At 46.1% G+C, this 12,929-nt stretch overlaps 1 protein-coding gene across 1 annotated transcript in view; it reads left to right on the top strand.

Annotated features, from left to right (window-relative positions):
• Positions 1-565: 565 nt before the first annotated feature.
• Positions 566-12,929, top strand: part of LOC146205858 (terminal nucleotidyltransferase 4B-like) — a 65,861-nt gene continuing 53,497 nt past the window's right edge. The window contains exon 1 of the mRNA XM_084590507.1: positions 566-1,121. Within this exon, the coding sequence (XP_084446633.1) occupies positions 763-1,121 (359 nt within the window). The 5' untranslated portion in view covers positions 566-762. The remainder of the gene's footprint in view (positions 1,122-12,929) is intronic.

The following is a 12,929-nucleotide window of genomic DNA, read 5'->3' on the forward strand; positions in this document are numbered from 1 at the left end:
ATCCACGAACTGAATCAGATTTTCACCGAATTTGCATCTATCGGGATGATGCCCCGCAAACTACAACAAGCCGACGCATGAAAAGCGACCTAGGGCTCGCAAGGCGCGAGCACCCGTTGCCCGAAAAGCGCGCCAGCTTTTGTTCGGGTGGCTCGGGTATTAGCTCGGGCCTCGGGCGCTGTGAAACGGGGTAATTGGCATCTGAGTTTGAGGCTTATTTCCAGAAAAAAGCAAATACTAAAAATTATTTGACGTCACATCCGTCGAGAGAATCAACGCATCCTCCTTTCCACTTTGGTTCTGGGCGCGCATGCGCAATTCACGGAGCCGGCTCTCTGCAAGTTCAGGTGCATTTCTGGACGCTCAATCGCTCAATGTTGACATTACTTACACAAAAACATGGCTGAACACGACCTTGCTTTGCTACCAAATAATATCATGAGACTAAAAACATACATGGTTTTTATTACTGTTTCGAGCTTGAAATGAATATTTAGCCATGCGTTGAAGTTTAAAGGTGGTTGTGGCTACATGTACGCCCGCACGCATGCGCCGTTCGAGGGGGCTTGCCTCCCTTGCCTTCCTTGCCTTTGCAAACGGCGTGTGTATCGGTCGTGTCGCCTATCTGGTGCACCTCGGCGGACAACCGCAGGAAAGTTCCCCCCTTTTTTAATACTCCCTCCCTCGCTCTTCTCGTAGCTATCAGTGTTCGAGAAGCACGGGGTGGGAATCTCTGTACGTAGTGTGTGTTTGGTCCAGTGGATGGATCCTGGTATTGGCTGGTATCAGCCTGAACATTACGGGCCGGCTCTGCGACTGTGGAACTCCATCTGGGAAACGCAGCAAGGCTTAGAAACGATGGATCTCAACAACTCGAATTTTCGTGCTCCTGAGTATATTCCCATTAATAGTACTGCAGCAAGTGTCACAGAGTCGAAGAAAACCGTCAATGGACAGAGCGAACTGACAAGTGGCGCAGACAAGTTCTACAATCCTACGAAGCGGAAAAGAGAAAACCGTGCAAGCACGTATGCTCTCAATAGGAACCAACACTTGATCAGTCAATATGGCGGCACGCCGTGGAGAACTGAGGTGAAACACTTTCGTCCGGGAATTCTCGGGTAAGTGACAGCTTCTCACAAAAAATAGGACCATCTACATTTTAGATCCGTAGTGGTCATTGGTGGAAGTTTGACTGCACTTATTTGCTCGCACTTTCTGGTGCGCGTTGTGAATCACGTGATAACTGTGGCAAGGCTTGTCGAAAAGTGTGTACGCACAGTTTAGGATTGCCGGTGGTGAGATTTTGCCATCAGTGGCGAAACCGCTATCTCTTGCGCTTGCTAAACATGTAGCCTACGCTCCACTTCTTCGTTCGAGTGTACTGTATGGCTCGCACGCTGTTCTCCGCGACTCGGAGAAAACACGTGCGATCCTCCGAGTGCTTTCGATTATTGCCATCAGCTAGCCCTGTCAGCGCAGAGCTCACATATCAAAACAGGCTGCGTGTCTGTTTCGGCTTTTTTTTTTTTTCTGTAGCATGTGTGCGTGCGGTGTGCGTGGAGAAGGTTAACTGCTCGTTTGATTCTGTTATTTTTTTTTTTACGAGCCACACCTTCGATGACCTCCCAGGCTTTCATGAAACTTCTAGTTGTCGCGCCTGCTGTTGGCCACGCGGTTGTGTTCCGACGTGCTGATTAAGGCCTAATTCGCGAAGCGCCAATAACAACGAAGAAATGAGCAAAACAATGCGTTGTTTAGAGATGCGCTTGTATACAGAGGAAATTTCAAGGGATGCGAACTTTCGTACTTTTTGTACACGTGGTACCTTGATATCCAAGTTTTGTTCTTATTCTGTAAATTGCTGTAAAGTTAACTAGCAGGCGTTTCAAATAAGTTATCTTTCATTATTGGTAGTGTTTGCAGTGGCGTGTGAAGGCAAGCGCGTTTTCATATTCAAAGCGGTGCTCTACTAGAGCAAGGGGGAGAGCACTAGAGTAGGGGGGGGGGGGGGGGCATACATTACGGAACCAGTCCCGTGGCTTGCGTGCCTTTCATTTCTTGAGGCTAGCGGCGTGATGTCAGAGGTAAACGCGCGTGGCGTGTGTGCGGTTTTTGACTTGGAGAAATAGCCGATGCTATGTGTTGGTTGTCAATCTGGGGTGAAAGGCAAAACAGATATTGAGCACAGTGAAGCATGTGCTCAATGTCTGAAGTAAATGGCTGATCGTGATTAGGTACCTGCGACATAGTGACAATTTATAGCAACTGATTGAGTAGATATTGCCATTTACTTTTGTCTTAGTATACACTTCATCACTTGTCTTGACACTGATGTTAATGCTTGCTGAATGGGAAATAATTCAAGAATGTCGATATGCCATTTTCTATTATGATTTATACACTGGCTCAGACAGGAATTGGGCCCCGAGTTTTTTTTTTTTTTTTTTTTTCTTTTGTTATCATTGATCTTTCAAATGTAGGTGGTTTAATGGAAGAGCAGATGGAGCTGGATTGCACATCATTGACATGCATGGTTGTGCTTCTGGTTATGTTTTCTAACTTGCTGTTCTTGCCCTAGGTCTAATTGTGCTCAAATATTTTCATTCTAAGAATGCAACTCCTGCCTACTATGTCAGTTTGAGTAATGGAAGGCTGAAACATGGTTGGACAGATAAACACTTGCCATGCTTTCTTGTGTGTATGGTTACTGTAGCTATGAGAGTTTATTTCTTCCACACATTGAGCAGGAAATCCCTTGTTTCTTTATATATATATATATATATATATATATATATATATATATATATATATAGGATATAATATGTGTGCAGTGCCAAGAATTTTTCAGTGGGAGTTTCTTAAACCTGATGTCAACCTTTGTGTTTTTTTATTGTTCTTCTTCAAGGTGACAGAATCCTTCAGTTTCCTCCTGTGATCCTTCCCATAAAAAACATTCTGTGGTCATGTCAGATGCTGTCTGCGCTCGTAAGCTGCTGTTACAGTTTGTGAGGTTGTGAGCACAATGAAGCTGCTGGGCCATGTGATGGCTGTGAAAAGACCCTGTCATGAGACCTGAATGCATGCATTTTTGAATGCTGTTTTCCATTAGTGCATCTCAAGGGCAGGAGTCCATAGGGAAACATTATATACAACATGCATCTTTTGTCAGAAATGTGAATGATTGCCATGGCTCTGACATCAGAGGTGTTAGATTTGCTGATACAACATTTATTTTATTTACTGCTAACTGTGTGTGACGATAATTCACGGTGACACACATCGCACATTGAGCTGAGGGCTGCCACAGCACTGCCAAACATCACACTGCTGAGGTTCTGGTATTGAAGAAAATTTCACTCTTCACCTGGAAGCAGCTTGTGAGACCGATTGCAGACGTTTTTGTGAGCATGTAACTTTTGTTCGAGCGTTTTTTGCAAGTGAATTTTGTTTTCCTAGCACAGTTTCAGTGTAGAACCTGCAGATGCTCACTTCATATGCATGAGCATTGAGATAGTTTTGTGAAAGCTTTGTAGGAGTAAAAGGCAAGAAAGGTGGCTGTGGCTACATATTGTTAATCATTGAAAAGGGTGGGAGAAGTTGCTCTTTACAAGTCTCATCACTGCAGAGTGTGGTTTGACATCACTGTGCTATGCCCCTTGGAAATATGATGCATCAGCAGGATTTCCATTAGTGCTTTTACTGCTTTTTGTGCTGTTTAGTTTTAAAAATGGGTACTAGCATAATTATGCTTCCCTGATGGTGTCTGAGGTGACCGATTGACAAGGCGGCGCTAACAAACACTGAAAACATGCTGCTCTAATTGATAAGTCTAGTTTCTCCGTGCAGTGCGCCGTTATGCAAAAATATGCAACAGCGTCACCCAAGCGTGAATATCATTGCACAATGCATCGCCAATGAGCATCACCGCATGCGGTTATCTTCATATTCAGTGACATTTACTCAAAAAGACATGTTTGGATTGTTTTTGACATTCAGTGTGCTGTCTCAATGCACTTGTCTGGAGTTCATTATATAATCTGACATTTGATATAAGAGAAGAAAAATATTGAAATGCAGGTAATATAAAAACTTAAGTATGAATTCTTAGTTTATGAACACTGATTTCATAATACTTAAAAAAAGTTTTTGTGACACAGCCTTAATTAACCTGGCCCCCATGCTTACTCTCAATTCCATGTTGCTGCAACCTCCCTGCATGCCACTATCTGTTAATACTGTAGGCTGCATGTTCACTAAATAAATTCAGTTTCACCATGAAGATGGGTATTGTTTGGGGAATGAATCCCATTTTCCTTTTTGCAAAAAGGCCATTATATAGCACACTCTATGGTTTGGTGCATTGGCAACCAGCATTTTGTTTGCATTTTTGAGCTGCGGTGCTGTTATATTAGTCTTCGTCTTTCTAAATATTGTCACCGCTTGCCATGGTAGTTGGCAGCTTTCTTCAGTAAATATGCAGTTGTTGTGGGCTTTGTAGTGTTTGTTTTTTTTAAATGTCTTTACGCATTATAACAATTGCAATGAAATATTCTTCTAATTGTACACATTTGTTTCAAAGGGCACTGCATTGTCAGTACCATCCCTTGGAAGTGACAGTAATTTCTGTCAGCTGGCAGCACAAAAGAAAAGAGGTTAAGGCAGGCAGCTGTCATGGGATGAAAATGGCATTAAAGTTTTCTCATGACAGGGCCGTGTGCATTTAACATATTGTACATTTTTTTTTTTTACTGTTTACAGATCGTTTTTTTTTTAACCCTGAATACATTCGTGCAGTCTGTGCAGGTGGATTGTACAGAAAGATGGGCATTATGTATGGGATAGAGCTAAGTGATAACAATATGCTAGAAATAACTAATCAACTTTTTTGCTTTTCACGTTGGAGTCCAACATTATAGTAGGAAGTTGAAGACTGTCAGTGCTGTTCGAAATGCTAACGTCAAAAGTGCGCATTTTTTTTTAGCCAGTAAAGTTTGCTTCCTGCAGTGCATGTTTTAAAAATGGCATTGCTCGCATTTATAATACAGCAAATACGGAGGCTGTTCATCTAATTTTTGCTGTAGAAGCAGTTGCGTGATTTCCGCAACAATACTGTGCCCTATGATGCCGCCCAAAAAATGTGCATTGTGGTTTGTGAGCTAAAAAATTTGTTTTGATGTTAAATATTTCTAAATGCATTGCCGATACAGAAAGTTTATAAACTGGTCTTAGCTTATTGTTGGCAACTTTAAATTATTTTTTATTATGTTGGTACTTGAAATTAAAAGTAAAAATTTGATTAGTTTATTTTGAGCTCTGCCACATGCATAATGTCTGCCTTGCTGTACAATCCCCCTGTACAGTCCACGCTATCATATCTCTTGCAGAATTTAAAATAACAATCTCTTAAACAGCTAAAAAACACCTGATATGTTCAGGGCCAGTGTAGTCTGGCTTCATCTTAAAGTAGCGTGAAAGACCACGAGACGCAGTGGAAGACACAAGGGACAACAGAACGTGTTCGCAGCATAGAAGGTTATTAATATTGAATATCGTTGAGTCACTTTCTTGCTTGTTTGGTTTTTAGAAATAAGCTCATTATTTATTTGTCGACACCAGTGACCCCCACTGACACTGGAAGGCTTTTGTATTTATGTGAACATAATAGCGGCTACTGCTTTTTTAATCTATCTGATTAATGTTTCACATGATATCTACTCAAAACGTTTATTGCAAAAACTCGTAGATTTAACATAGTTATTGACAATTAAATTTTGCCCTGGCCTTGTGCTTGGGTAATGTGTCTGGTACCACCTTATCTAGACAAAAATACCTTTTACCGTGGTGATTAATGGCCAAAGCTGCCCTTGTGTCATAAAAATCATCATTGCATAACTAAAAAGTTGGAGTCACTTTTTATGCATGTTTTGTGCTAGAGCTTAGCGGAAACTGTGCTTACTGGCCTTGGCAGTGTTTTCCCTTTGTACAGTAAAAAGCCTTCCGTTTTTCTGGTTACAGGTAAATGTACTGAGCGGTTGTGCAAATTACATCATAGTTTTACGGGCCAATTGTTGATGTTGTATATTGTAACGAGTAGAAGGCGCCAACCTCTGAACGGATCAGTCTCACACACTCAGCTTCGTCCTCTTTTTTTCCTCGGTTCCGAGAGGCACGCGGCATTGCTTCATCCTCTTTTTCCTCGGTTCCGAGAGGCACGCGGCATTACCCCCCCTCTTCGAAAGCTGCGACTCGACACTGGGAGTGTCCTCAAACTAGATGCACACAGGAGAAGCAGGGAACACAAAGCTGCACACATGCAAAATATCACTCCATCTCATAATACGGTTTCATCCGCACTACGTGAACAGTTTCAGCACTTGAGCGCTGCTGTATTGAGAGTCGTTGACCCCGAGGAACAACTTCGTATGTCACGTTACTAAGACGCCGAATGACCTCGTATGGCCCAAAGTAACGGCGAAGTAGCTTCTCGGAAAGTCCTCGACGGCGTACTAGTGTCCACACCCATACAAGATCGCCAGGTTGGTGTCGGAGGCTGTACTGATTGGCATCGCGGTGTTGATGTTGAATACAGCACCGTGCGAGCTGGCGCGCTTCTTCGGCCCGCTGCAGAAATATGTCGACGTCCGCATAGTCATTGGTGGCATCGTCGCCGTGACTTATGGGTAGCATAGCGTCCAACATTGTGGTGACGGGACGACCGTAGCTGGAATGGCACAAGACGTGTCGTCTCCTGTTCAGCCGTATTGTATACAAAAGTTGCATACGGAAGAACTTCATCCCTTGTGCGATGCTCAACGTTGACGTACATGGAAATCATGTCTGCAAGTGTTCTATTGAGGCGTTCAGTCAGTCCATTTGTTTGCGGATGGTAAGCAGTAGTCCTACGATGACTTGTGCGGGTAAGGCTGAAGAGAGCCTGCATTAGTTCAGCCGTAAAGGCTGTACTGCGGTCAGTAATAATAACCGATGGGGCACCGTGGCGCAGTATGATGGTCTTGAGAAAAAACTGGGCTACTTCAGCAGCAGTTGCACGGGAAAGTGGCTGTCTCGGCATATCGCGTTAAGTAGTCAGTCGCCACTACTATCCATCTGTTCCCTGATGTGGACGGTGGGAAAGGGCCCAGAAGATCCATGCCCACATGCTGGAAAGGGGCTGTTGGCGGAGGTATCGGCTGAAGAAGCCCTGCAGGCTTCAGCGGAGGTGTCTTTCGCCGCTGGCAATCTCGGCATATTCTCACGTAGTGCTGGACTGAAGGCAGCAACTTAGGCCAATAATACTTTTGTTGAATGCGTGCTAATGTTCGCGTGACTCCTAAATGACCAGCCAAAGGCTCATAGGGGCATGCGTGCAAGATTTCTGGCCGGAGGTCGGACGGCACAACGAGAAGAAAGGTTTCCTTGTTGTGCTGAAAGTTTCTCTTATATAGGACGCGATTGCGAATGCTGTAGGAGGATAAACCCCATGCAAAAGCACGTGGGACAGCTACATCAAGGCCTTCGAGATGCTCAATAAGCGGGCTTAAACCGGGGTCAGCCCGTTGATGCTGGGCCATGTCAGTGGTCGTGACTACAGCAAGAAATGGGAAGTCGTGGTCTTCGCTGTCGGGAGGGGCAGCATCAACTGGTGCACGTGACAAGCAATCGGCGTCGTCGTGCTTACGGCCGCACTTGTATACAACAGTAATGTTGTACTCTTGGAGACTGAGGCTCCACCTTGCAAGCCGTCCAGAGGGGTCTTTGAGGTTGGCTAGCCAGCATAACGAATGGTGGTCGCTCACAGCCCTAAAAGGTCGGCCGTAAATATAGGGTTGGAGCTTAGTTATATCCCAAACTACCGCGAGACATTCCTTTTCCGTGGTTGAGTAGCTTGCCTCTGCTTTTGAAAGAGAACGACTCGCGTAAGCGATAACTTTCTCAGTGCCATTTTGCCACTGAATCAGAACGGCACCAAGTTCAAAATTACTGGCATTGGTATGAATATCCGTAGCAGCGTTTTCATCAAAATGGGCAAGTATGGGGCGGCCTGCAGTCGCTGGTGTAACTCGTTGAAGGCATCCTCTTGATCTTCTTGCCACGCAAAAGGAACATTGTCTTGGGTAAGAAGCGTAAGAGGCTCGGCAATCGTTGAAAAATTCTCGACGAAACGCCTGTAATAGGCACAAAGCCCCAAAAACCTTCTAACTGACTTTTTGTCGGATGGGCGCGGGAAGTTTTCCACAGCAGCAGTCTTGTCGGGATCTGGTTTCACGCCCTCAGCACTAATAACATGGCCAAGAAAGCGGAGCTCCTGGAATCCGAAATGGCATTTCTGTGGTTTTATCGTCAGTTGGGCTGAACGCAGCGCCAGTAGTACCATTCGCAGCCGGTTGAGGTGCTCCTCAAAACTAGACGCGAAAATGACGTCGTCGTCTAGATACACTAGGCACGCTTGCCACTTCAGTCCAGAGAGAACACGTGCATCATTCTTTGGAAGGTTGCTGGCGCAGAACAGAGACCAAAAGGAAGCACTTTAAATCCATAAAGGTCGTCGGGGGTGACGAACGCTGTTTTCTCTCTGTCCCTTTCGTCCACTTCTATCTGCCAGTAGCCATTCTTGAGGTCAAGCGACGAGAAATATTTGGCATTGCGTAACCGGTGCAATGCGTCGTCGAGACGCGGAAGCTGGTATACGTCCCGTTTCGTTACCTGATTTAATTTACGATAATCGACGCAGAAACGCAAGGTATTGTCTTTTTTCTTCAACACTACAGGCGAAGCCCAGGAGCTGGTAGACGGCAGCACAACGTCGTCTGTAAGCATTTCTTGTACCTGACTTCGAATAGCCTCACATTCCGTTGACGACACGCGGTATGGGTATTGTGAAATCGGCTTGGTCTCCGCATTAACCATAATGCAGTGTTTGGCTACTGGGGTGCGCCCAACTTTCGAAGACATTGCAAAGCATCCAGCAAAATGCCGAAGGAGCTCTAGGAGTCGCCGCCGCCCAACCACCGACAGATTGGGATTAATGTCCACAGTTGATAGGATGTTGGGTGCAACGCATCCGGCTGGCGACGGCGGCAGGGTACAGATGTTCGCTGGCTCAATAAAGTCGGCAACATACGCGATGACCGTTCCTTTAGCAATGTGCTGAAACTCTGTCCCGAAATTCATAATCCAGAGCTTCGCACAACCATCCCGCAAGTGAACAAGTCCTCTTACAGCCCAGACCCCTTTCCCAAGAAGCAGGCCCACGTTCCTCTCTGCCAGTACATCGCGGTCGCATGGTGAGTCGCTTTTTACCATGACCATAATGCTGCACCTTGGCGGGACCGTGACGTCAGCAGCTGTAATACGTAAGGCGGTTGATGAACTGTCGACGCTAGATCTCGCAATGGCTTGGCTCGGCGAAAACGTCACACGTGATTCTTGCAAATTAATTATCGCACCGTTAGCCTGTTAGAAGTCCAAGCCGAGTATGACGTCTCGCGAGCAGTGGGTAAGAACAACGAAGTCGCCAACATAAACAAATCAGTCAATTGCAACTCTCGCAACGCATCTTCCAGCCGGGGTGATAAGGCGTCCCCCTGCCGTGCGAATCTGAGGCTCAGTCCACTCTGTTAAAACTTTCTTCAATTTCCTGGCTAACCCACTGCTCATAACTGAATAGTCCGCCCCCGTATCAACTAACGTGGTAATGAGAAAATCGTCGATAGAAACCGTTATGTCCGAAGCTGCGCACTCAGGTTCATAGTTACATGACTCTGTCTGATAGCTGTTGTCTTGTAATAAACATGATGGAGGATGTTCGGCAGCGCTCGTCAGCGGCCTCACCTCCGCAGGTCGCTGTTCCTAGTTTTCCCGACGGCTCGAGGAGCGGGGGCTCGGCGAGCGGCCAGTGCGGTATGTAGAGGGACATGGACTTGGGGAACGATAACGGGAAGAGGTAATGACGCGGGACCCGTATTGTGGGACGTCTGGGAGATCCGTATGCGCCGACAGGTACTCCTCGATTTCGGGTGGTCGTTCACCACTCCGAGGACATCGTGCACGCGGATGAAAGCCACGAAGTCTGGTGCGGCGGTACGGACAGAACCTTAACATGTGACCGGCCTTGCCACAGTGGTAACAAAGGGGCCGCTGGTCAGGGGCACGCCAGACATCAGTCGAAACCGTGTCTCGGCTAGAAGAGGAGGATGATGCAGGCTTGGTTCAAGTGTAGGGGTGTCAACTCTGGCTCTAGGAGAGTCGTACCCACTATGGTGCTGGTTTGGATGAGGCGCAGTGGTGTTCGCTCTTGGAAAATCGCATAGGGTATTCTGCTGAAGCACGGATGCGTACGTAGGCACATTCGATGGCGATGGCTGCACAGCAGGGGCACAGACTGCTCCAGGACGACTTGCCTAACTTCCTCACGAACAACCTCCGCGAGTGACTGAAGCCTCGATGACGACGTTTGATCCTGTAGCTGAATGCGTCTCGGCTCTTTTCTGACCACGGATCGAACAAGCTCCCTTAAGGCGTCACCAGAACCGTTGAAGCCAGAAGCATAAGACGGCCGGTGACATGGCGGACACGTCACGGTTATGGTACTGTGGCCTGTGTTGAAGTGTTTGTTCCACCGTGGTGGCCTCCGCTAGAAAATCTGATGTCATGCCGGGTGGATTGCGCATGAGCCCAGCAAATAATTATTGGTTCACCCCACGCATTAGGTGGCGCACTTTCGTCTCCTCAGACATATTTGAATCAGCACGCCTAAAAAGGCGGATCATGTCCTCGTAATACATTCCAACTCTTTCGTTCGGGGCTTGGCAGCGAGATCGCAGTGCCGACTCCGCACGCTCCCTTCGGTCGTTGGCGGTGTAGGTCGCCAACAGCTGGCGACGACAGAGGTCCCATGATGGTAGCATCGTTTCGTGGTTGACGAACCACGTCCGCGCCGAATCTTCGAGAGCAAAGTACGCATTGTGCAACTTCCTTTGCTCGTCCCAGCCGTTGTAGTTGGCAACCCGTTCGAATTGGTCTAGCCAGTCAGCGTCCTCATAAAGCTCACCATGGAAGGATAGTGGCGTTCGAGACTGGAGGACAACGAACTGGGGTGAACTCTCTCCGTTAGCCATAATGTTCGTGTTCGATCTATGCATGGTGGTCACTGGCGTCCAGGACAAAGGCCCGAACTCTGGCGACTGACCTCGGAGGCGGCGGCTGGTACTGCGGTGGACCGGTGTCAAATCCGTGGTGACTCTCGGTTGCCCTTGAGGGATGGAACTCGGCAAAAGGGGAATCGTACCCGGCTGCTCCACCAGAAAATGTAACGAGTAGAAGGCGGCAACCTCTGAACGGATCAGTCTCACACACTTAGCTTTGTCTTCTTTTTTTCCTCGGTTCTGAGAGACACGCGGCAATATGTTGGACACATCACAACTTCACTTCACTTTAATACCTTAAAGACCCTTATTAGAGGGTGTTACATAAGGGGTGGGGCGCACAGAAATGAAAAATTGAGTAGGTAACATATATATGTAAGTAAGTTATACAAATACTGGATTTTCACTGAGCAAGTACACGCGCGATTCTTTCAAGAAATAAAGATGAGCATGTGATAGCAGCAAGTTCTCGGGGAAGGTCGTTCCAGTCGTTGGTAGTCCGGGGGAAGAATGATGAAGAAAATGTGGTGCAGGCGCGAGGTCGTGACATTTGCTGCTGATGACCGTTGCGGAGGGAGATACGTGGTGGGGGTGCGCAGATGTAAGGTTCCTGTCGTAGCTCGGAAAGCTCGGAATAAAAAAACTTGTGAAACAAGCATAAACTAGCAATGTAGCGACGATGAGGAAGGGTAGGTAGGTTGGACTGTGATTTTAATGATGATATGCTGATATCAAAGGAATACGATAAATGAATGAATCTAGTTGCTCTGTTTTAAACTGCTTCAATTGAATTATAAAGATATGCTTGTTTTGGAGACCAGATGAGAGATGCATATTCTAATTTTGATCTAACTAGCAATTTGCATGCGAGGAGCTTGACATGCTGAGGTGCAGAGCGAAGGTGACTCTTTAAAAATCCTAGTGTTTTGTTAGCGGATGATATGATGTTTGAGATATGCGTATTCCACGTAAGATCATGACAAAGATGAACAGCAAGGTATTTGTATGATTGGACAAGGTCGAGAGGAACGTTAGATATGCTGTAGACAGGAGGGGGCTAATGGCGACGATGAAACGACTTATATTTACATTTACTTGTGTTAAGTGTCATTAGCCATTCATTGCACCAGTCTTTCACATAAGTCAAATTATTTTGAAGGGATTGTTGTTCCAAAGTGTTAGTGACTATTTTGTAAACAACACAATCGTCAGCAAACATCCGAATATGGCAATCTAGGTTCTCAGGAAGGTCGTTAATATACATTAGAAACAAAAGTGGCCCAAGGATGGATCCTTGGGGCACGCCCGAGGAGACTGGTAGGAGGTTAGACATTTGATTATTGACAATGACTGATTGGAAGCGGTGAGTTAAGAATTCTTTTATCCATGCTAGTATATCGGGATACAAGTTTAGGCGAGAAAGTTTCAGAATAAGTGGTTATGAGGTACCTTGTCAGATGCCTTGGCGAAGTCGAGGAAAATTGCGTCAGTTTGGAGGTTAGCATGTAAGTCATGAGTGAAAAATGCTAGTTGACTTTCACAGGAGTATCCTTTGCGAAATCCGTGCTGCGAAGGATGAAAAAAATTATTTGAATCCAGAGAGTTCATCGTTAAAGAGTAAATAACGTGTTCCATGAGCTTACATGGTATGCTGGTGAGTGGTGTGGGCCGGTAATTAAGTGGTGAATCTTTGTTACCCGACTTGTGGACCGAATATTTTGAACCTTTGTGTTAATTTCGTCAAAGCCGGGGATGATGACAATTTTAGTTTATCAATAAGGC

This window comes from Amblyomma maculatum, chromosome 1 (genome assembly GCF_055883805.1).
Source record: "Amblyomma maculatum isolate TAMU_Amacu chromosome 1, ASM5588380v1, whole genome shotgun sequence".
In the NCBI taxonomy this organism is placed as follows: Eukaryota; Metazoa; Arthropoda; class Arachnida; order Ixodida; family Ixodidae; genus Amblyomma; species Amblyomma maculatum.